Source organism: Poecilia mexicana, unplaced genomic scaffold (genome assembly GCF_051168715.1).
Source record: "Poecilia mexicana isolate PSO_F unplaced genomic scaffold, ASM5116871v1 scaffold_21, whole genome shotgun sequence".
Lineage (NCBI taxonomy): Eukaryota > Metazoa > Chordata > Actinopteri > Cyprinodontiformes > Poeciliidae > Poecilia > Poecilia mexicana.
This window is the reverse complement of record NW_028263390.1, coordinates 2538848-2559220: the sequence shown is the minus strand read 5'-3', so window position 1 is coordinate 2559220 and position 20373 is coordinate 2538848. Positions and strand designations below refer to the sequence as shown.

At 42.7% G+C, this 20373-nt stretch overlaps 2 protein-coding genes across 3 annotated transcripts in view; one reads left to right on the top strand and one right to left on the bottom strand.

The window, feature by feature from the left end:
• The first annotated feature begins 528 nt into the window (after positions 1-528).
• On the top strand, positions 529-9449 carry slc60a2b (solute carrier family 60 member 2b). Of its 2 annotated transcripts, XM_088002290.1 has the most exons (5): positions 529-1590; positions 1792-1881; positions 4040-4208; positions 4317-4433; positions 7741-9449. In XM_088002290.1, the coding sequence occupies exons 1-5, from the start codon at positions 1318-1320 to the stop codon at positions 8982-8984; spliced, it is 1893 nt and encodes a 630-aa protein (XP_087858416.1). In that variant the 5' UTR covers positions 529-1317; the 3' UTR covers positions 8985-9449. The 2 variants fall into 2 exon arrangements, with proteins under 2 accessions (XP_087858416.1, XP_014866148.2); XM_015010662.2 differs by lacking the exon at positions 1792-1881 and having other exon boundaries at positions 626-1590.
• rev3l (REV3 like, DNA directed polymerase zeta catalytic subunit) overlaps positions 9365-20373 on the bottom strand; it is a 55480-nt gene continuing 44471 nt past the window's right edge. Inside the window, exons 20-32 of the mRNA XM_088002289.1 lie at positions 18679-18797; positions 17670-17788; positions 17370-17511; positions 16510-16754; positions 15579-15687; positions 15240-15446; positions 14312-14421; positions 13556-13670; positions 13327-13464; positions 12913-13103; positions 12054-12300; positions 11412-11630; positions 9365-10124 (exon numbers count right to left, since the gene is read on the bottom strand). Coding sequence (XP_087858415.1) covers positions 9984-10124; positions 11412-11630; positions 12054-12300; positions 12913-13103; positions 13327-13464; positions 13556-13670; positions 14312-14421; positions 15240-15446; positions 15579-15687; positions 16510-16754; positions 17370-17511; positions 17670-17788; positions 18679-18797 — 2102 coding nt within the window. The 3' untranslated portion in view covers positions 9365-9983. The remainder of the gene's footprint in view (positions 10125-11411; positions 11631-12053; positions 12301-12912; positions 13104-13326; positions 13465-13555; positions 13671-14311; positions 14422-15239; positions 15447-15578; positions 15688-16509; positions 16755-17369; positions 17512-17669; positions 17789-18678; positions 18798-20373) is intronic.

The window sequence follows — 20373 nt, the reverse complement described above, 5'->3', positions numbered from 1 at the left end:
CCCATGTAAAACACACAACTCAAATGCCTGATCATCAGATATTTATGTGCTATATGCTTAAAATATGCAGTAAAGGCATTCTTCTATTTTTATGTAATGTCATTCAACCTCTCCCTTATCACAAAACGGCAACACTAACAACATAAATTAAAGATACAGTGAATGGGTGGATGGATGGATGGATCATTGAGGTGAATGCTCAGACAAACATTCATAGGATAACTATCAACTATATGTCGTTCTCTAGAATGATGGACTCCAACTTTGTTATATCCATTATTATTATCATGATGATTATTATTTAATTATTATTAGCTAACGTATTATGTTATTGATAATTTGGAATTGCCTAATTTTAAAACCTGGTGAATATCTTTTTTTTCCAACAAAAAAATTTAACCGTTAAAACATTATTTTCGATACGTTTCGGATTATTAAAAGGAAACAAGCTTTTTCCAAACACTAGATGTCGCCAATTTATTTAACAGCAAGTATCATAAGGCTCAGGTACTTCCCGTAGCTCTGGATCATTTTGACGCGTCAGCTTAAACTCAGATGCACAACAAATACAGATGTAGTACTCTGCTCCGAGTTCAGAATATAAAAGTTAAAAACAACATAACAGATGTTTTGGGGGTTTTTTTAAGAGCCTCATTATGTGAAAATGAGTGCGCATATAATGAGTGCGCTTTTGTTTGTGAACCAACCATGACTTCACAAATTTCTATAAAAACAAAACAAACAAAAAAAACAACAACTGCAAGATCTGCAATCGATTACAGCTTAATAGAGACAAAGGTCACGTAAGGAAACAAAGAGGAATTTGACCATCACCACTTGAAGAACCTGGTAGATCTGTTACGACTGTGAGCTGATGAAATTACGAACAGGTGGTGGTGCAAGTCCATTGAAACGTTTAAATATAAACGTGAAGGAATAAAAATGTCTGAAATTCATGAATAACCTACAGGCCACTTCTTTGCATGTAGCTCATTATGTCTGTGCTGCACAATGTCTAAAATTGAATGAATTCATCCCTTTCAAGTTGCAATAAACAACGATGTTCAACCTCACGGTCAATAGACGATCTCTGCAGACCTCCAGTAGCCGTACCCTCGCTGTTGACATTTGGAGGTACTCCGAGGCTGCTTCAGCGGCGGTCAGTTGTCGCTCTTCATTCTGCACTGTTTGATATGAACCTGCTAACTTTAGCGTAGTAACATTCAACCCAAATACTAGGCTACGGTAGCTAAAGGAGGTCGTTTACACAGCTGAATTTTGGAAAGCACTGGTTGCGATACTGACAAATATCCAGGTATGTCTTCGTCCGCCGTGCGCGAGAGCGTTGCCAAAAAGAAGCACGTTCGTTTCGCTAGCATGGAAGAGGAGGACGACAACGACGAGCAGGAGGAGAACACGCTGTTTGACAAGAGGAAGGAGGCCGGTGGGAGGCTGAAGAGCGCACTGAAGTTGGCGAAGAAGACTATAAAGCCGGGAGGAGACAACCGGGTGAAAGTGGTCGGCGGAGGAAGCGGGGCGTGCGGCCGTTGGATGGTCACGCTCGCGCTGTGTGGGTCCTTCTTGGGCTTGGTAAATATCAGCACGTTATTAATATATGGACCAACTAAAGAAGGCTAGCTAATAGCTTAGTTGTTGTGGGGTTTAATTCATATGGTGTTTTCTAGGCCTCTGCTAGAATTATGCAAGCTGAAATATATTTTTCAGTGGAATTTGTTTTTATATGTTGAATTGTTTTGCTCTGTTAATTTTCTCTAACAATTTCCACCTCAGTCCACTGGCATAATTTGTTTTCAAACTGTAGCAAAATGGAACAAACAGCCCTCCAATTCGATGGCAAGAAGCAATGTGGGGGAAATTGGGGTGAGTTGTTCCAGCTGGGAAGTTGTGTATCCTCATTTTTCTCAAGAACCATAGAAGAAATTGATATTTTAACCACAGATTAGATGACTGAGCCTTTCCATGATGACACATCATGGAAAGAACAGAGCCACAATGGATGGCTGGCAGACACTGTTTTTTCCTCGAGGATTTGTGATTGTTGTCTGTTATGGACAAGTTTGAAAATATTTCACACGTTTTCATGGTTTAAGTGACTCTGAGTCCATACAGCTAGCTGAAAACTGCATTTTTTTTAAAGAATTGGTGAGTTTGGAGTGATTTGTGCCACTTTTGTTCTACTTACATTTACATTTTCTCATTGTAACCATGTGACATTTGCAGAGCAGCCACCCATTTTTCAGGGAACCAAATCCAGAATTAAGTGACAAAATTGGTTCTTCTGCCAATTTAGGTCATGTACATGTATCCGCAAACGTCAGAATTCCCTCGCCAAACGACACATTTGAGACGATGGAGCTTTAGACTACAATAAAATAAAATTGCTGAAAAGGAAAAATTATAATAGGCTTTCAAATATTTAAACTAAATTTGTTGCAATTATTGCCAGGGATGCACCACATTCTGAAATAAATGTACATATTTTAATTAGAAGTTTTATGGTCTTTGCCTTGTTTTAAAGTTACTTTAAATAAAAACTCCACCCCCACTTTTCTCTGATTATGTGTTCAGTTTTTAACCCCTAAAATAAAGGGACATCTCAATCTCAGCTTTAAATCCAACATTGCTGCATTGTTTCTCATTATAAAAAAATGGTGAGAAAGATTATTTGTATCGTTTCTTCCCCACACACTCTGAGGTCTCTATTGGAGACCATCTTTCTAGCATGTTTGAAACCATAAAAATCTAAGTGATACATTGTTACCTTACATTCCTAATAATAGTTAGCTTTTCCTGAGCAGAGTGTTCATCCTCTAAGTATTCACTTTTCCCACCATTTGTTTTATTCCATCCTTATATAAAAATGGATTAAATTCACATTTTCTTTTGAAGCACAACAGAAATGGTGCCCAAAGTCGGTCCTGGAGGGCCGGCATCCTGCATGTTTTAGTTCCCTCCCTGGTTTTACACACCTGGATCAAATGATGGCTCGTTAGAAGGCCTAAGAAGAACATTGACATGCTGAAAAGGTTGTTACTGTTGGAGAACTAAAACATGCTCATGTCCCTTCAGGACTGACTTTTGGCACCACTGCACTACACGCAACACTCCATAAAACAAACATTTTGATTTCTTTAGACATCAGTTGACATGAATATTCACAACATTTCCTCAGCACATCTTTGGCAATAATTTCAGCCTCAGATCTTGTTGGACATGATCCTGACTCTCATTGGTCAGTTTGGTTTCTGCAGCTCCATTTGCGGAGGTGCTCAAACAGATTCCAGTTCCTGTCTGCAGTCTGAAAGCCATGAAGCTGATTTATTCCTAACTAACAAACCCGTCGGGTGCTTTGCTCCTAATCATCCTCAGTTGTTGCAAAACCTATTTATATTGGCTTCCTATTTCAGTCTGAACTGTATTCACTTGCTAATAAAACCTCCACATGGCTGTTGGATGATATTTTGTGAGCTGTAATGAGTAAGTGTCGGGTTATCAGCCAGCTGTGGGACACTGCAGGCCGAGTACAGCAGTGTCCTGCACAGACAGGATTTCCATAGTTGCAAAACTTGCTCTACCACAGCTCCCAGCACCTCAGATTACAGAAAACCACCAGCATACACTCCTAGATGTCGGCCTGCTGCTGTTTTCTTAACGTCTTCACTTCAGCTTGCAGAAATGAAACATAATCAGCTCTTTGTTCCCCCTGCAGCACCGTGGTTAGCTCTAGGGAAGCTACTCCTTTACAAGAACCAGTTCAAAGTTCAGCTCACACTGATCATGCTCAATAATTTTCTTGTATATTCATGGATTATAACTTGTAAATTCTTATAGTAATATCAGCTCTCCTCCACAAATTCTTCTGTTTTTGTTGCCAGGAAGAAAAAGCAAAATTTGACTAATATCATTTTAAAATGTTCTTGAGGAAATAAGCTCAAGAACATTGGTTTGGTTTCCATGTTGGTATCATGTCAATCCTAATGATGTTCAATCATGCATAGACTTTTTTTTCTCTCTCCAGGGAATGGGAATCTCTGTTCTCGGCCCCACGTTTGAGGACCTGGCTGCCAATGTGCACAAGAACATCAGCAACATCTCCTACATCTTTGTGGGCCGCGCTGCCGGCTACATCGGCGGCTCTCTCGTCGGAGGCATTCTGTTTGAATTGACGAACCCTCACGTCCTGCTAGGTGACCCCTGACCCTGGTGTTTTTGTCTTGGTGGCTGCTGGTGTAGCTGTGTCAACACTCCCAGCTTGCATGCATGGCGGGAGCTAACAGCTGACTCTGTGCTTGCAGGCGTCTCCATGCTGCTCACAGCGTTTGGGATGTTTGCCATCCCGTTCTGTAAGCAGGCCCTGGTCCTCACTGGAATCATGTCTGTTGTTGGGATCTCTATGGGAGTCTTAGACACAGGTAAGACTACTAGGCAAGATGTATCAGTGGGCTTAAAGTTTTATCACAATATTTTGTAGTTCTATTGCGATAACAATAAAAGTGAGGATAAGGACTATTTAGGCCTGAGCATCTAAGTGCTGTGAAGGCCTATTGAAATTGTGCTGTAAATTATTAATTTTTTTTAGTAACTGTGAAACTGACTGCAAGACATGGCAATCTCTCTGAAAAACATACCCACGTGTAATGTTTATTTTAGGTCACTGCTCATGTAAAGAACTGCATTTAAACATATTTTCAAATTTATTGGTATTTTTTGATACTTTCAATAAAAAAATGTGGAGAAAGTAGTAAAAGTAACAATCCAGATGATACAAACAATTTTTCTTTTTTTTAAAACATAACTTGGAATTTGTCATGGCGACAATAAATCAACACACTTATGATAAATTTATCATGTTAAATGATAAACCATACAATGCCTTCCCTTATCAATCAGTGTTGGCTGAAGAGTCAGAAATGAAACCTTCAGCAGAACCAGAACCTGGCTCAGTTTGAACAACCAGGTTCAAACTAAATGGGGCCTGAGATACAGAGCACGCTCACAGAACAGACAGAACTGAACCAGGAGCACCTTATATGTTAGTAGCAACAGTATCTCATTTAAAAGTGCAACATTATTCTAAAACATGTTTTGGTATGGTTTCTTTTTGGATCCCCCCAGTCAGTGTGCAGCTTTGAACTGTAGTAAAATAGCATACATGTCATTTTCATTCCATGGTCTACATTGGGCCGATTGGGTCCTGCTTTTCTTACTTTCTTTACAGTGACAGATTTTCTGTCCTAAAAGGAGTTTGTTTCTAAACAGAAATCAGATTCTGCATGCAAAACTCCAGTCTTTAATGGACTCCTAAATTGCACTCTGCATAATTTACGGTCTACTTTGCTTTTTTTGTACAACTTAAAAAGTCAAAATTACCTTCACACAACTGCACTGATTGGGCCCTTCTTGTCAACATTGTTATTCACTCTTTCCTTCCCTTCAGGACACTCATTTGTCTTGTCAGTCATGTTCTACCTGTTAGCTGAGTAAGAGGCCACAGCCGCAGAAACTTTAGCACTTAGCATGTCTGACTGCTGCTGTGCTGTTTGCATCAACTTTGCATGGCTGTTCCAGCCACGAGTGGTCCAGCGCAGAGCAACTCTTACCATTGGCTATTCATCTTTTCTCTATATTAAATGTCGATGGTGACCTTCTCGTATGTCTATTAATGAAAATTATTTCACAAAATATGTTATTTCTTAACTCTTAGTTCCAGTTAATGACAAAACTTACAGAAGTTATTATCCTGCTTCAGAAATCTAGGTTTTTTATTTGATCATCAGAAAATGACTGTCTCCAACTTCCTCTTTAAGAGGTCAGAAATCTTTCCAATCCCTTTTCATTTTGGCCAAAGAAGACTTATCTACAGCTGCAAATGTTTTCTGACCATTTGAAAAAGGACATTTCATTTTTGATGCATATCTACAGTAGGAAATTTATTTTCTACTCAATTTTAGGTTCTAAATTTGAGAAAAATGTCAAACTGTGCACATTAACATACAGTGTAATTTATGTATTTATTTAACAGCTGAACACATTGTGACTGCAGAACATGGAAACATCTTTTGTTCAGTTTAACTCCGACTCAGACTTAACTCCTGTTTTTACCATGTGATTAACCGCAGATGAATAAGTTTGTGTGCCGGCTCAGCCAGCATTCCTGACCCCAAACAAACCAAACTTCCTGTTTTTAACCTGCTGAAGCATGTACATTGTTTGCTTCTATATGTTTACATCTATATGATGATTTGTAGTTGCTGGCAGCTATGCACTCTGAGGTTGCAGATAATCATTTACGTTGCAACATGATAAAACATGGTAAATAATAACGTGGCTGCCCTCCACGCTGCAGGCTCTGGTAAAACAGGCTTGTCATGTTGAATATTTCCTGGTTTGTTAAATTCTTCAGTGTTTGCAGCTCCTACTTCCTCTGGACTGCAGTGGAGCCTCTGCCTTCTTTATGCACAGTAATCTGAGCAATGAAACTTAAGTAAATGCTTCCTGGAGCTCAGGAAATGTTTAACATGCTGCATCTTATTGGTCCTGTTATTAGAAATAGGTCTTCATCCTTCTGATGAGTTTGACATGTGCTTGCAGATCATCATGCCAACCTGAAAGGAATGTTAGATCTCAGAACCTTCATTATGACCCCAGGCAGTATAATTCAGTCAAAGTGGTTTTATTTGTTGGTATGACAGTCTGAAGGACTTGAGGATGATTCTGATACCTGTTCCTGCTCCACAACCTGTTGGGATGAAGTGACTCCTACTGACGATTTCATTTGGTTTGAGATGCATTAGATCAGGGGTGCCCAAAGTCGGTCCTCGAGGGTCAGCATCCTGCACTTTTTAGTTCTCTTCCTAGTGGTGGTAACAACCTTTTCTGCATGTCAATGTTCTTCTTAGGCCTTCTAACGAGCCATCATTGGATCCAGGTGTGCTAAACCAGGGAGAGAACTAAAACATGAAGGATGTTGGTCCTCAAGGACTGACTTTGGACACCACTGCATTAGATGGTACCATCCTATCTAGAGCCTCTTGCAGGAAGCTAAGTAGTCACCAGTAGAACTCATCATGGGATACTCCGTGCCTGTTATTTAGGGATGCACTGATATAAAAATTTGGGTCAATATCGGATATAAATATTGCTGTTATGGCCAAAAATTTATATTTCCCAATATTGTATACATTATAATTCACTACCCTTTTAGCACTGAGACGGCCACGCCAGTGACTTCACCACTGCTTCAGTTAAATCCCCACAATTCTTTTCTGCATCACTATCACATGACCAAACAAATACCATGACCAACCTCCTCCCTCAAATGATGACCAGTTTTATTCATCAGACTGATGAAACATTTTAAAAAAAAAGACTATTGGCTCATAACCGATGTTGGTGCCAATATTATGGGCTAATGGCAGTAGGAGTTCTGACTACAACTGGTGGGTTCCCTCTGCCGCTGTGCCTTTGGGCAAGACACTTCATCCACCTTGCCCACTGGAGTTGGTCAGAAGGGCCGATGGTGCGATATGGAAGCCTGGCCCAGGGCAGTTGCAGCTACTATCCAGTAGCTTGCCGTCATCAACGCATGAATGTGTGCTTGAATGGGTGATTGATTTCATTGTAAAGTGTCTTTGAGAGTGCTGAAAAATGCTATACATGTGCATCTCTGCTGTTGTTTTCAGTATTTTCAGTGATGTTTCTATGTCTCCTGTGTTTCAGGTGGGAATGTGCTCATCCTGAACACATGGGGGGAGCAGTCGGGGCCTCACATGCAGGCCCTCCACTTCAGCTTTGCAGCAGGGGCCTTCGCGTCCCCCATCATAGCCAAGCTGTTGTTTGGCCATGATGGAAACGGCAGCACTCCGGCCAAACCCACCAACCCGGCAAACGTCACCTTGACAACTGTCTCTAACACCATGATCCGCTACATCCATGCCAAGAGCAGCACCCTGAAGTCCATGTGGGCCTACATCGTAATCGGCTCCTTCCTCCTCTTCATCTCCTTACTCTTCTTCGTCCTGTACTCCCGCGGTGGCGCGTCCCGGGACAAACCGCAGGCAGCGGCAGGGAAGCCCAAGATGGCCAAACACCACCTGGCTCTTGTCATCCTGCTTTTCTTCTTCTTCTTTGCCTATGTGGGCGCAGAGGTGGCGTATGGCTCCTTCATCTTCACATTTGCCAAGGACTACGCCCACATGCCTGAGGCTCACGCAGCCGGCCTCAACTCCCTGTTCTGGGGGACCTTTGCGGCTACTCGGGGGATGGCCATCTTCTTTGCAGCCTGCTTGTACCCTGGCACCATGATCCTCCTCTGCCTGCTGGGCACCATGGTCTCCTCTCTTCTTCTCTGCTTTTTCACCAACCACAATGCGGTGCTGTGGGTGGGCACCAGCCTCTACGGGGCCTCCATGGCCACCACCTTCCCAAGTGGGATCTCCTGGCTGGAGCAGTACACCACAGTGACGGGCCACACGGCGGCAGCCTTCGTGGTGGGGGCTGCCACAGGGGAGATGGTCCTCCCAGCTCTGGTTGGATTCCTCCTCGGGATTTTTCCCAAGCAGCCTCTGCTGATGTACCTGTCCCTCATCACTGCTGTCTTCACCTCCATCCTGTTCCCTGTCATGTATAAGGTAGCCACGGCGCCTGGCACTGCGGGCAGAAAGCTCCGTGTTGGGGGCCGGATGGACGCCGACAACGGCGAGGACCGCCAGGCCCTGTTGGACTCTGGAGCTGCCGAGGATGACGAGGAAGAGGAAGAGCAGAATGAGGCAGATCAGTGGAACGATGCAGACTTTGAGGTCATCGAAATGGATGACGCGTCAAGTGTTAATTCCCCCAGCAAGGGGTCATCTCCCCCAGGTGGTGGTGCTGTAACGAGCCCCTCTGCTGCATTAAACAGCCCTGTAGCAGACTCTCCCAGAGGCAAGCTGCAGCTCTCACTGGACAGACAGAAAAGAGACTGAATGCTGTAGCACCATCTACTGATCCTGCACTGAACATTACATGAGCCATGCTTGTTCTCATTTCTGGCCCAGCATTTCCATGGAGACGCTGGGCCTCCATGCGTCTCCACTGTTTTACCAGCTTGAGCTGTTAAAACAGAGGCTTAGAGACAGACTTCCTGCTCTGCTGGTGCCCTCTACAGGAGACACCAACAGCTAACAGTTCAGTGCCTTCCTGAGGACACGCCCCTGATCATCCAGCCAATCAGCTGCCAGACTTATGTTTGAAGTACATTTTGTTGCACTTTTATGAAGGGTTTTGTTTTTGTGATGCAGTGTATTGAGGTTTGTTATCACTGAGTCACTTTGAGGGTTAAATTTGAATTATTGAACAAGGTGGCTTATGAATACTGAGTTTTTTATTATATCAATCTTAAACCTCCACCCACAGCAATATCAATTAAAAACAATCAGAAACACCTTCAATATCTTCAGTTTTTACATTTTTATAAACAGATCCTGTGTGCGGCTGTGCAGAAAGCTGGACATAAAACCGTATATGCACAAAGAAATGATAAACTCTTTATGACAAATTATATATAATACAGTATTGCAACAGTCCCAGATTGATAAATGAGTTTCCAGTTCTTGCACTGTGAAGATGATAGAGAAGAAACATGGCAGGATTTGAATTCATGGCTGGAGTTTCAGTTTTCAGGTTAATCCACAGTGAGTAGAAAGATCTTCACAGGAAAACTTCAGGTACCACAGTCTGTAAGGATGAAGTGAAGTTAGCCTGTGGTTGATGTCAAACTGCTACAGTAGATCTTCCCAGCAGGCACGAGCTTCACTCAGCAGCTTATGGAGGTTACCGTAAACAAGCATGACTAACTAACTGGAATAAGTTAGTGTTATTACAAGAATTAATAAAAAAACAATGAGTCTAATCAAAGCACTGTTCAATAAAGCGTCAGCGGGTAGCACCAAATCAGTGGGGTTTCCAAAATGTTCAGCAGCCAATCAGAACTGCTCCAGCAGCTGTCGGAGGTATGGGGCTTTGGAGAGCTGCCTGTTGACCCGGGACAGCTTGTAGAGGACGGGACAGTCCAGGGACACACAGGAAACCTGTCGCTCAGCACAACTGCTGCAGTTCCTGCAGATCTAAACACAAACAGTAAGACAAATGTTCCCACACAGAGTTCTATAATAAAACGGAACACTGACCAGTTTATATCTAAAAGATTTTAGGCAACTGTGCCTAAAATCTAAACTTTCTGTGCCGACTTTCTCAGAACGCCAGAGTATGTGACATACTGCATCCTGTTTGGCTAAGCTGTGAGGTAACTATTGTTCATACATTTATTGGCTCCTCTGATAAAGATATGTGCAGACTGGAAAAATTCAGTTTTCATTACAGTAAGAATCTAACAAAAATAAAATCCCACCTTTATTTTGACAACATTCATTCAGTGAGGGAAAAAAACCCCAAAACGGCCCAATTATTGGTTCCTCTACCGGCACTCTGTATAACTCCCTTTGTCATTTAATACAGAGGGTTCCTACTGATGTTTCACTCGTAAAGCCCACACTTTTCCAGGCTTAAATTTCAATGTTTTCTGAAGGTTTTAAAAACTAATTCTACAAACATTTAGATACAAAACATTTACTGAGCTTAAAAGAATTGAGGTTTGATTTATAGATTCCACAATTCAGAAAAAAAAAAAAGCTAAAATGTCTGATTCATCAGTGAGGGTAATTTCACCGATTGACATCTAGATGGAAAACGAAACAAAAACTCCAGTGTTCTGCAACTTTTAGACGCATTTCTACTTCAACACACCCTAGTCATCAGCAGAACTTGACTGCATTCAGACATTAGGCATTCAGGTAGGTGTGTTGGACAAGAAACATGTCAAAGTTGCAGGAAACCAGATTGTGAGGTCTGGATTTGAAGATCCCTGCCTTAGAGAATAGCTTGTTAACGGTGTTGCCTTCAATTGTTTATGCTAAGAAAACCTTTTAAGCTATTTTGCCCAGCCCTACGTTCCTGTTGGCTGGGCTAAAAGGAAAGGGTCTCTATAAGGTCATATTTACACCACAGAGAAACAAAATCATGGATTCTCTGAGAGCCACTGTCCCACAGCTTTTCAATACATAATTCAGGCATTTGATGAATTATGTATATGAACTACATGAGCCACTTTTAGACAGTGGCTCTCGAGGACTTTAGTAGGAAACCCCTGACCTTAATCTCTCTTTGACTTAAGCATAAATCCAAAATGATTTTAAGAGTTGTTGTGGGTACCAATAATTGCACCATCTGCGATTTTCTAAACAATAAATATTTCCTAGTCAGTATTTGTCCCGTTTCATATTCATGTTAGTATCTTTGTACTGCCAGCAGACCTGGGTGCATAAATAGCAGACATATCCTAAAGGTGGACTCACCTTGAGCAGCTGCTCCTGCTGGTTCTCCCACTGCCTCATGTCCTGGTACAGGGTCACAGCTACCCGCTGGGGGTCGGCTCTGCACCGTGCGCACACTCCTAGCTGGGTCAGCTCATCACACACAGGGCAGTGAAGCGTGGTGAAATACTGAGAAATGGTTCCCTTCCTCCCAGTGGGCTCCTCGCCCCACACCACAGAGGACCAGGACGCTTTCTGGATCTGATGAGGGACGACAGACAGAAACAGCTCTAAACAACACTGAACATCCTTTGCTTTTAACTTCCAAAAGCTTCAAGTTTGACACAGCCAACTGGTCTGAGCTTCATCCCAGTAACACTGGGCAAAATCTTTCCCTACAAGACCAAGATTGCTCTCGCCGGTCAGTCTGGATGTTGACCAGCAGATGGCAGTAGTGCTCTGTCACACAAAAAGCACCGACTTCAAACAGCATTTCATATTTCATTAATGAATCTGATTGGATTCTCAGGAGGAATCAGAAAAGGTTTATCCTACTCTGTCTGAAACCAGCCTGGCTTTACTGTGACAAAAATGATGGCTAGGTTTTTATTTGTTAAGGCTTTTTCTTTCAATAAGGTTCTCTTCCATGCGAGTTAAACTGTAAAATGAGTCCCGACCACTCACTCTGGGGAGCTCCTGGTACCATCCGAACACGTCCACTCCGATGAGCTGGAACAAGCGGCCCAACGGCGGGAGGATCTGTTTGGTGATGTAGTAGGTGGCGTTGAGGCGCAGGCTGGGGTCCAGCAGCACCTCCATGGGCCGGCGCACTAGCTGGATGAGGGGCACGCCGGGCATCCCATACACGATCACATAGGGGACTCTCTCGCCCACGCGAGGCTCCAGGCGCCGATCGTACACCATCATCCGCCTGAGAACCCACAGAACACCAGAACCTGATGGGTTGGGCCATCCGCTGTGACTCTGCTGCCTCACTGCACTTAGAAACTAAATGAACTCTCCTAGTCTTTGGGAATGGCATATTTTCTACCATCTGACACCAAATTCTTTTTCTCGCCTGCCCCCCCCATTAAGAGCTGGGTTGCCTAGCAACAGACGCAGGTAACTATAAACCAGGCTGCTGCAGGAAGACAATAAGCACTGTGGGAAAAAAAAAAAAAAAAGAATAAGCAGGTTCATGCTGCTCATTTCTATACAACCAGCTGGGATTTCAGTGTGCATCGTTATACTGGTAATGATTAAGGGTTCCTACCCTTAACCATTCAGTTAGGCATAGTTAGCTTACTCCTGTAAGCTAACTATGCCTAACTGAATGCATATCAAGTCAAAGTTTAATATCGTTAAAAAATACCAATGTATGTGGAAAAGTTTGTTTTGGCACTTCTTGTGTTCACCAAATTAAGGTAAAGATGTGTCCCTATAAACACTCTAAAAGTCATAATTCCCAATAAGTCCCAAAAGCACAAACGTGTGGGTGTGTGTAAATGAGTGTTTTGTTTTTAAGTGTTTCACACAAACACACCTGGTGAGCTCCAGGGCAGGCACGCAGGCTCCAGGCCGGTACGAGCCACTGCCTCGGTACTCCTTGGCAAAGGTCAGGTCCTGCATACTAGCCCGGCCGTCCAGAACCTTCACACACTGACGCTGGACAAACTGCTTCACCTGACTGATGTCCCGTGTCTCAAACAGCAGCTTAATGGAGCGCTCCAGAATCTGGGACAAAGGAGCAGATAAAAAGTCAGCTGCAATACTGACTGGAAGAAGCAGTAGTGTGTTGTCTTCAGGTCATGAAAAGAAGCGACAAGTTACTGTTGCCACATTCCCCTGAGTGACTCATGCAGACACATCAGGGGAAACCAGTGCAGGAACGACTCTGGCACGGCTATGATTGGTGCAAAGAACTGTGACAGCAAGGGTACAGCGGTTTTCCTGTTACCTTGGAAACAGCGGGGCATCCGTCGCGACGCACCGTTTCTATTCCTTTGGCATCAAACACAGGCTCTTTTTGGTCCAGGCTCTCGTACATGTAGCCCACGTAGCGCTTCTTTGTCTGCAGCACGCAGGGCAAATACACCTGGAGCACAGAAACACAGTGAGGTTCCCGTCAGACATCACAGACCAGCTGCTGCCGGATTCTGTGCGTTTCTGAAGCAGCTCCCGTTTACCTTCTCAAACTTGAGCTTGACAGGTTTGGGGTTGGTTGCGGTCACGGCCTCTGCGATCTCATGGCCGATCTTGAAGGCCTGCTCCTTGGTGGCTCCTTTCAGCAGAACAAACATGCTGCCGACACATGACAGAGACAAACATTCACAGTCTGGTCACTGGGAACCTGCAGGCAGCTCCACTTTCTCATTTTTCTCAATCCAACTTCATTTAACAAAGACCTAATGTGTGAAATTCTGCAGTGCTGATAGATGGGCTAAATCGTTTCAAGAAGATGTTTCTAACTGTGCTGTCACAGGTTTACACTTTAAACTCATAAAAATACCTGCAAAGCAGATTTTTTATTGTAATATTTACAAAAACTACGAAAGGAAAAATAACACTGTTGATGGAGCATAAAGAGAAACTTTAAACAGTGAGGAACTCTGAAGAAGAAACAAAGATCGTACAGTCTGACGTCTCCACCAATCATCTTTCAATCTTCTCCTCTCCTTCCAGAGTAAAACAGCTCTGCCTGAAGGCGGGGTCAGTTAAATGTCTCGTCTCATCAACCTTCCCTGCTGTTTTTCTGGACAGTATGAGGCCGTGGGGGGCTACACTGACTCCATGATGGATCTGAGGTGCATCCAGAACTCATGTTTTTATTCCCCTCATTCACCATGGCCCTGTGGTGAGGCGCAGTCAGTCGATATCAGGAGTGTGTGTGAGATGCATGACCTGCAGGTGGGGCTACATGTACTCACAGTGAGAAATCGTACCTGTCTGTGTCTCCATACACGACTCGGGCTCCCCACTTCTTGGTGTCATTGACCAGCTTGATGGCTCTCTCCAGGGTCTCTCTGGCTTTGTGGACAATGCTGTCTCCCACCTGCAGAAAAAACACACCTCCATGAAACCTGTCTGATACACTCTGCAGATTTGAGATATTTCACCTTTGAGAAATATCTCAAGCTCAGTTAGACTGAAAGTTCACAGTATTCTGTGAGCATCAGTTATCAACCATTGCCACCGATTATCATTTGACTTTAAGTGTTGACTTTGACTAGGCCATGCTTTCACACAAAGCCCTCCATGTTTAGAGCCGTCATCCTGCTGGAGGTGAACCCAGCTCAGGCTCTCTGCAGTCTAACAGATTTTCTAACAGCAGCCCAGTCAACAGGTTCTTCCACCTGAGGCGCAGATCTGTGCAGCTCCTCGAGGGTTACCAAGGAGGATTAATGCTCTCTTTGCCCAGCCTGTCAGCTTAGGTAGAGGTCCATGTTTAGATGATGGATTGGTCATCTAAACCAATGATGTTGTTGTAAAAGTGAACCAGCTTCCTTACTGACCCGTCTGCTGGTCTTCATGATGGCGGTTGTTCATTGATGTTCTCATTAAGACTGACATCAAATTACACACAAGTAATCCTTGGATACACTTGATTTTATTCAGGAGAATCAGATTTTTATTTGCTAAAATGTCAGAAAACCACATAGCCTTTTCCCTCCAGAGCAGAAATACACCCTATTTTGTGTTGGTCTGTTGAATAAAATCTAAATATAAAGTTTGTGGTTGTACCAGGAAAACATTGTGAAGCTGAAGCATCATACGTTCACAGGATTCTACATGCAAGATAGAAAAGCATAATCTTCCTATGAGGTGAGTGTTGGGGTGTTCAGTGAACAGGATGAATGCCGATGGCCTCACCTCCACGCTGGGCATGCGTCCTGAATAGTTTGCTGAGGTGTAGCCAAAGGTGACGTTAGCGATGAGCTTGAGTCCAAGCTGCCGGGCGTCCAGCAGCCTCATCAGGGCCTTGTCCTGCCTGTAGCTCTTCATGGACTGCTTCACCATGATCCTGGTGCTCAGGATCTCCTCCAGCATGCTAGGCAGGACGCCTTTACGCACCGACGACTGAACACACACACACACACATACAACTTCTGTCCGAAAAAATATTTTTCCCAGACAAACTTATGGAAACTGTTCTGAAAACAGCTGAGGTAGCGTTTCTGGAAGGTGTCGGAGGTTCAGAGGGAGCCGAACCTTTACAAAGGCGATGCCGCTTGGGGATACGGTGATGTCATTACGGAGCTGGTGGAGGAGGTCAGGAGGAACCCGCAGGGAGGTGCAGCCAAACTTAAATTCATCCGGCCTAAAGAAGAGAACAAGGCAACGATGTTCATTACCATGATGCTCAACTGATGAGCTCTGTAATCTAGTTCAAAGTCTTTAGTAAGAAGACTGAAGACATTACAGCAAACTTACTCTGCTTTGTGATTTAGGGAGTCTCATAGTAAACAGGTACACACTCCATGGAGTACACACACACTGCTGTTAGCAGCAAGTGCTATCTGTGATAATCACCAAAATGAAATACTAAAATCTTAACATTTCAAAATATTCTAAACTAAAAGCAAAAAAAAAAAAAAAAAAAAAAAAAAGAACTAACAGATCAGACATAGAACTGGATTTTGAAAATAATAAGCCTCAAAATCACTGACTGGTGTTAGTTTGCCAAGAAATACAGTCGCCATGGCAGCCATCTGTTCTCCTGCAAATTAAACAGTGCAGCTGTTTAATTTATATAAAAAGATCAAAAATAATTTATAAGCTAAACTAGACTATGCAAACAGAAAACTTTTAAAACTCCTGAATCTTGAAGATTTCCGTGTCTTCCTCTGAATGTGGAGTAGAAACACTCCCAGCCACTACTTTATTATAATTATTATTTCCCTGCAGTTGCAAACATATTCACGTTGAAAAGAAGTGCTCACCACTCCTGCTGTTGCCATGCAACAATATTAACCCAGCAGAAAAGCTCAAATAACTAGTAAGTGTGTGTGTGTAAGCTGCTCTAAGCTTTTAGTATGTCTGTTCAATTCAAACTAATGAGGGAACGAAGCAAGGCGGGTTCTCGGTCGGTGCAGGTGTGTGCGTGCGTGCGTGCGTGCGCGTGTGTGGGTCGTGTCCTTACGTTCCCAGGCCGTCCACGTGGCCGAGGCATGTGGAGAAGCAGTAGTTGTATGCGATGACGATGGAGGGGTACAGTGACTGGAAATCCAGCACCACCACAGAGTTGCTGTAGAATCGAGACTCGGGCTCCATCACCAAGGGGATGCACTGCGGCGCCCTCTGCTGGGCTCGCTGCTGCACGCTGGGCGTCACCGGGATGTAGTTCAGGGGCTTGGCCACACGGAGCATCATGGACTCAACACGGTACTGAGGGGAGGAGGAGACTGATGACTGCAGGCAAAATGTTCATGAGCTTCATAAGTTAACAGTTAGTTTGTAACTGTACTGCTGATCAAGCATCGCTTTCAATATTCACATATATACAAATTAGAGCAAATCAAGCCAAGATTGGATAATTTTCACTAAGTAAATATATAGTAATAGCATTGAGTAAAGATCCTGAGAATTGTAGGACAAAAACTTACTAAACTGATCAGTTTGATTTGTGCACCAGATTTGATATCAATATATGAAGAAACAAGAAAAACTAAAATATTTTAACATTTGCATTTAAAAAATCTGAATGACTTTCTACAAAAAAAAAAACCCACCAAATTTCTTCCTTAAGTGTAAAATGGAATAAATATGGCTGAATAGCTTACAGAATGTAAACATACTGCTTTCTGAGTGCAGCTGCATTTACAAAACAGCATTAAAAAGCTACGTTAAGTATTAAACAGCCTTATAAATACCTGCTATTGGGTTGGAAAGTTAAAAATCCCCAACAGTTACCTCACCGAGAAATGCTGCAGCACAGAGATGCAGTGTGTTTCAGGACACCACTAACAGTATGTACGTGTGTGTACGTGTGTGTGCGTGTACCTGGGATCCTCGAGTCAAAACATGGAGGAACTGGATTCCAAAGAGCCGGGCCAGCTCGCTGGTTCTGCCAATGATGTCCTGCTGCTGCAGCAGCTGCATGGTGCCGTGTAAACGACTCACATAATGATCCACCATCTTCCACCTGCAGCAACATGCAGATCAAAGGACACAGCATGCTTTACTACAGAACAGGTCGGGCCAAACCTTCACTGCTTCTGTCCACCCAACGATCCCTGACCGGACCTTTTGGCAACATAGAGCGTTGGATGACAGAACATGGAGTGTGTGACTGTGCTTGACCTGTGCAAGTGTGTGATATGGTCGAACCAGTCGGACAGCGTGCGGGGGCTGAAGAGGGGGAAGCGCTGATGGAGCACATGGAAGGCCACGTTCTCAAAGCTGTAGTTGTTCAGCGTCACCTGCAGAGCCGAGAAGATCACAATAAGGCCTGGGTAGGAGCGAGGCATTCATCAATTATTCTGATGATTAATCGGAAAAAAATGGCACATCCTGGAGATTTTTCAATTAACTACTTTTTATACAATATTAAAAATATATCTGGAAAATGCAAATCAACAATAATTCACAACAAACATTTTATTCCCTAAAATGCAATAACAACATTCTTTTACTGAAAGCAACAAAGGAGTTAAAAACATCAGCAGTACAGTGATCTGTACAGTATAGATTAAAACCAGTTAAGAATTGGAGAGCAACGGGTGTCCAATAGGAGATTTTGTTTTACAGAATTTGAACCAGGTGAAGTTAAAACTGGGCCACGTGAGGAGTTCTGGGTAGAACAAATTTATCATGAAAAAGACTCCAAACATACAGCTACAGTAAGACTGCTAAGAACATTCGTGTCTTAGAATGTCCCAGTCAAAGTTGAAGCATAATTTCAATTGAGAAATAGCAGAAAGGCTTGAATTTTTTTTTTGCTTATAGAGATTCTCTCTTCAATCTGACTGAGCTTTTCTGCAAAGATAAATCTATTAGAGAAATGTAGCTAAAAACAGATGCATGCCGTCCTTTATTTGACAGCAAAGAAAAAAATAATAAATACATTTTTTCTTCTACTTTGCAATTGTGCACTAATTTGTATTTGTCTATAACAAACCCCAGTAGTACATCCAGGGGGTTGAGGTTAGAGTTAACATGACATTGGGATCATCTTTTTAAGATAATGCCAGATACTGATGCAGAAAGTTTGTCAAAACATTTTTTGTGGCAATAAATGATTTTTTTAAATAGAAACAGCAGACTGAAGGTCACCACAGCCTGAAGAAAGAAAGCTGGGAGAGAAACCTGCCTCACTCTTCATCACCCTCCACAGGTTGAGGGTGACGCGGCCGATGATGTTGATCTCAGTCATGGTGTCGGCGCCGTACTCGTCCCTCTCTGCGGCAAAGCGGTTCTCTTTGGAGTCACCTGAGGACACGCAGAGCCAGACAGAAAGCTAATTAGAGAGGCTGGCAGCTGCCTGAGGCGCTCCATTCAGTCGGAGCACATACACAAACCCACTGCCATGGACACGCACGTCTGTCCACACAACGCACACCGTCCACATGTGCTACGCTCAGTCCTAGGGAAGCCTGCGTTAGCACTCAGCATGTTCAAAACAGAAACCTCTCTCTCTTTCACACACACGCATACCTCCTAACATCAATGTGAAAGAGAGGTGGTCATAAAACTCATTCTCTGCAGAGCAAAATCATAAAAATAAACCCCGACTGCAAATTAACACTCGCATGTTAATCTTTTCCAGAAACCAATGTTGGTTTTTGGAACCAAAAACAAAAAAATCTACCTGCTGTTGAAACCTGCTAGATCCCCAGTGAAGAAAAGTTATCAAAAATGTGTTAAAACTTCTCTGTTAGGAGGAAACAGCTGCTGAATCTACACCACCATGTTTCATATTTTCAGTCAACTTTAACTGATACAACAGTAGCAATTACTGTGTTTGTTTGCAAACACTAACTCGTATGGTTTGCAGTGTTTAGCATCATAAAACCTTAGTGGGAATTAGAGATCATTTTAATTAAGGACGGACTTATGCTTTCATTGTAAGCAAGACTAGATGCCAGTTCTAGTGATTATTTCAGGTTAGATTGGAAAGTTTAACAGAGCTTATTCTACAAGACACAAATGAAAACAGCTTCCAGGATTGTTACATGGTGAATGGTTTTTAGTTTGAAAGTGTGTCTGGTTTTCTTTGTGGTGAAAATAAATCTATGAATGTTAAAAAAGTCCTGACTTTGAAGTGAATTTAATTTTGTTCTGCAGTGTAACCATGGTGAAATAATCACATTATGACAGGACAGAAACCTCTTCTCAACACAAAGTAGCCCAAACATGGAACATGAAACCAGTTCAATATATTTAAAATTAATCACAGTTACACCTTTAAATGTATTTAGAGTTTCTTACATATGTAATTACTGTGACACAATATTCACTCATAGTGCCACAACTGCTCAGAGAGAAAAAAAAAAGATTTTCATTTTGCAGATCAAGGCTTTTTTATTTTCTCCCTCTTTCCCAAACACATGATGCCTGAATAAGTTGTCACAATTTTTTAAATCAATTACAATCACACAGTTTATAAGCTCTAATAAACTGTGACTGCTCTGTAAAATTCTGAGATCAGTTTCTATCCAGAATTGGGGACCCTCCATATCACTGCAGTATTCCTTCCATATATTTAACAATGTAATAGGTTTAGTGGCTGTAATTCTTTTCCAAAGCAGAAACACCTGCAGCAGCAGAAATGACCACGCTCAGTGTCGCAACTTACAAACCCAGCAGCACCCAGAAGTGGAAATGGTTCCACTGAGGAAAGGTTCTAGTAAATTATGTTCTGGAACTAAGAGGCCCCTGAATGCATTGTGTTTATTATCAGAGGAGACATCTATAATTGATGCTGTGATTTAAAGCTGCAGTATGTAATTTTTATAAAAAATATGTTTGACATATTTGTTAAAACCGTCACCATGTCATGCCAGTA

Excerpts from the sequence above, each read along its gene's own strand:
- slc60a2b (XM_088002290.1), top strand. The coding sequence starts at position 1,318 with ATGTCTTCGTCCGCCGTGCGCGAGAGCGTTGCCAAAAAGAAGCACGTT. Across the intron at positions 4,209-4,316 it reads GAACCCTCACGTCCTGCTAG|GCGTCTCCATGCTGCTCACA; the intron begins GTGACCCCTGAC and ends CTGTGCTTGCAG. Across the intron at positions 4,434-7,740 it reads TATGGGAGTCTTAGACACAG|GTGGGAATGTGCTCATCCTG; the intron begins GTAAGACTACTA and ends CCTGTGTTTCAG.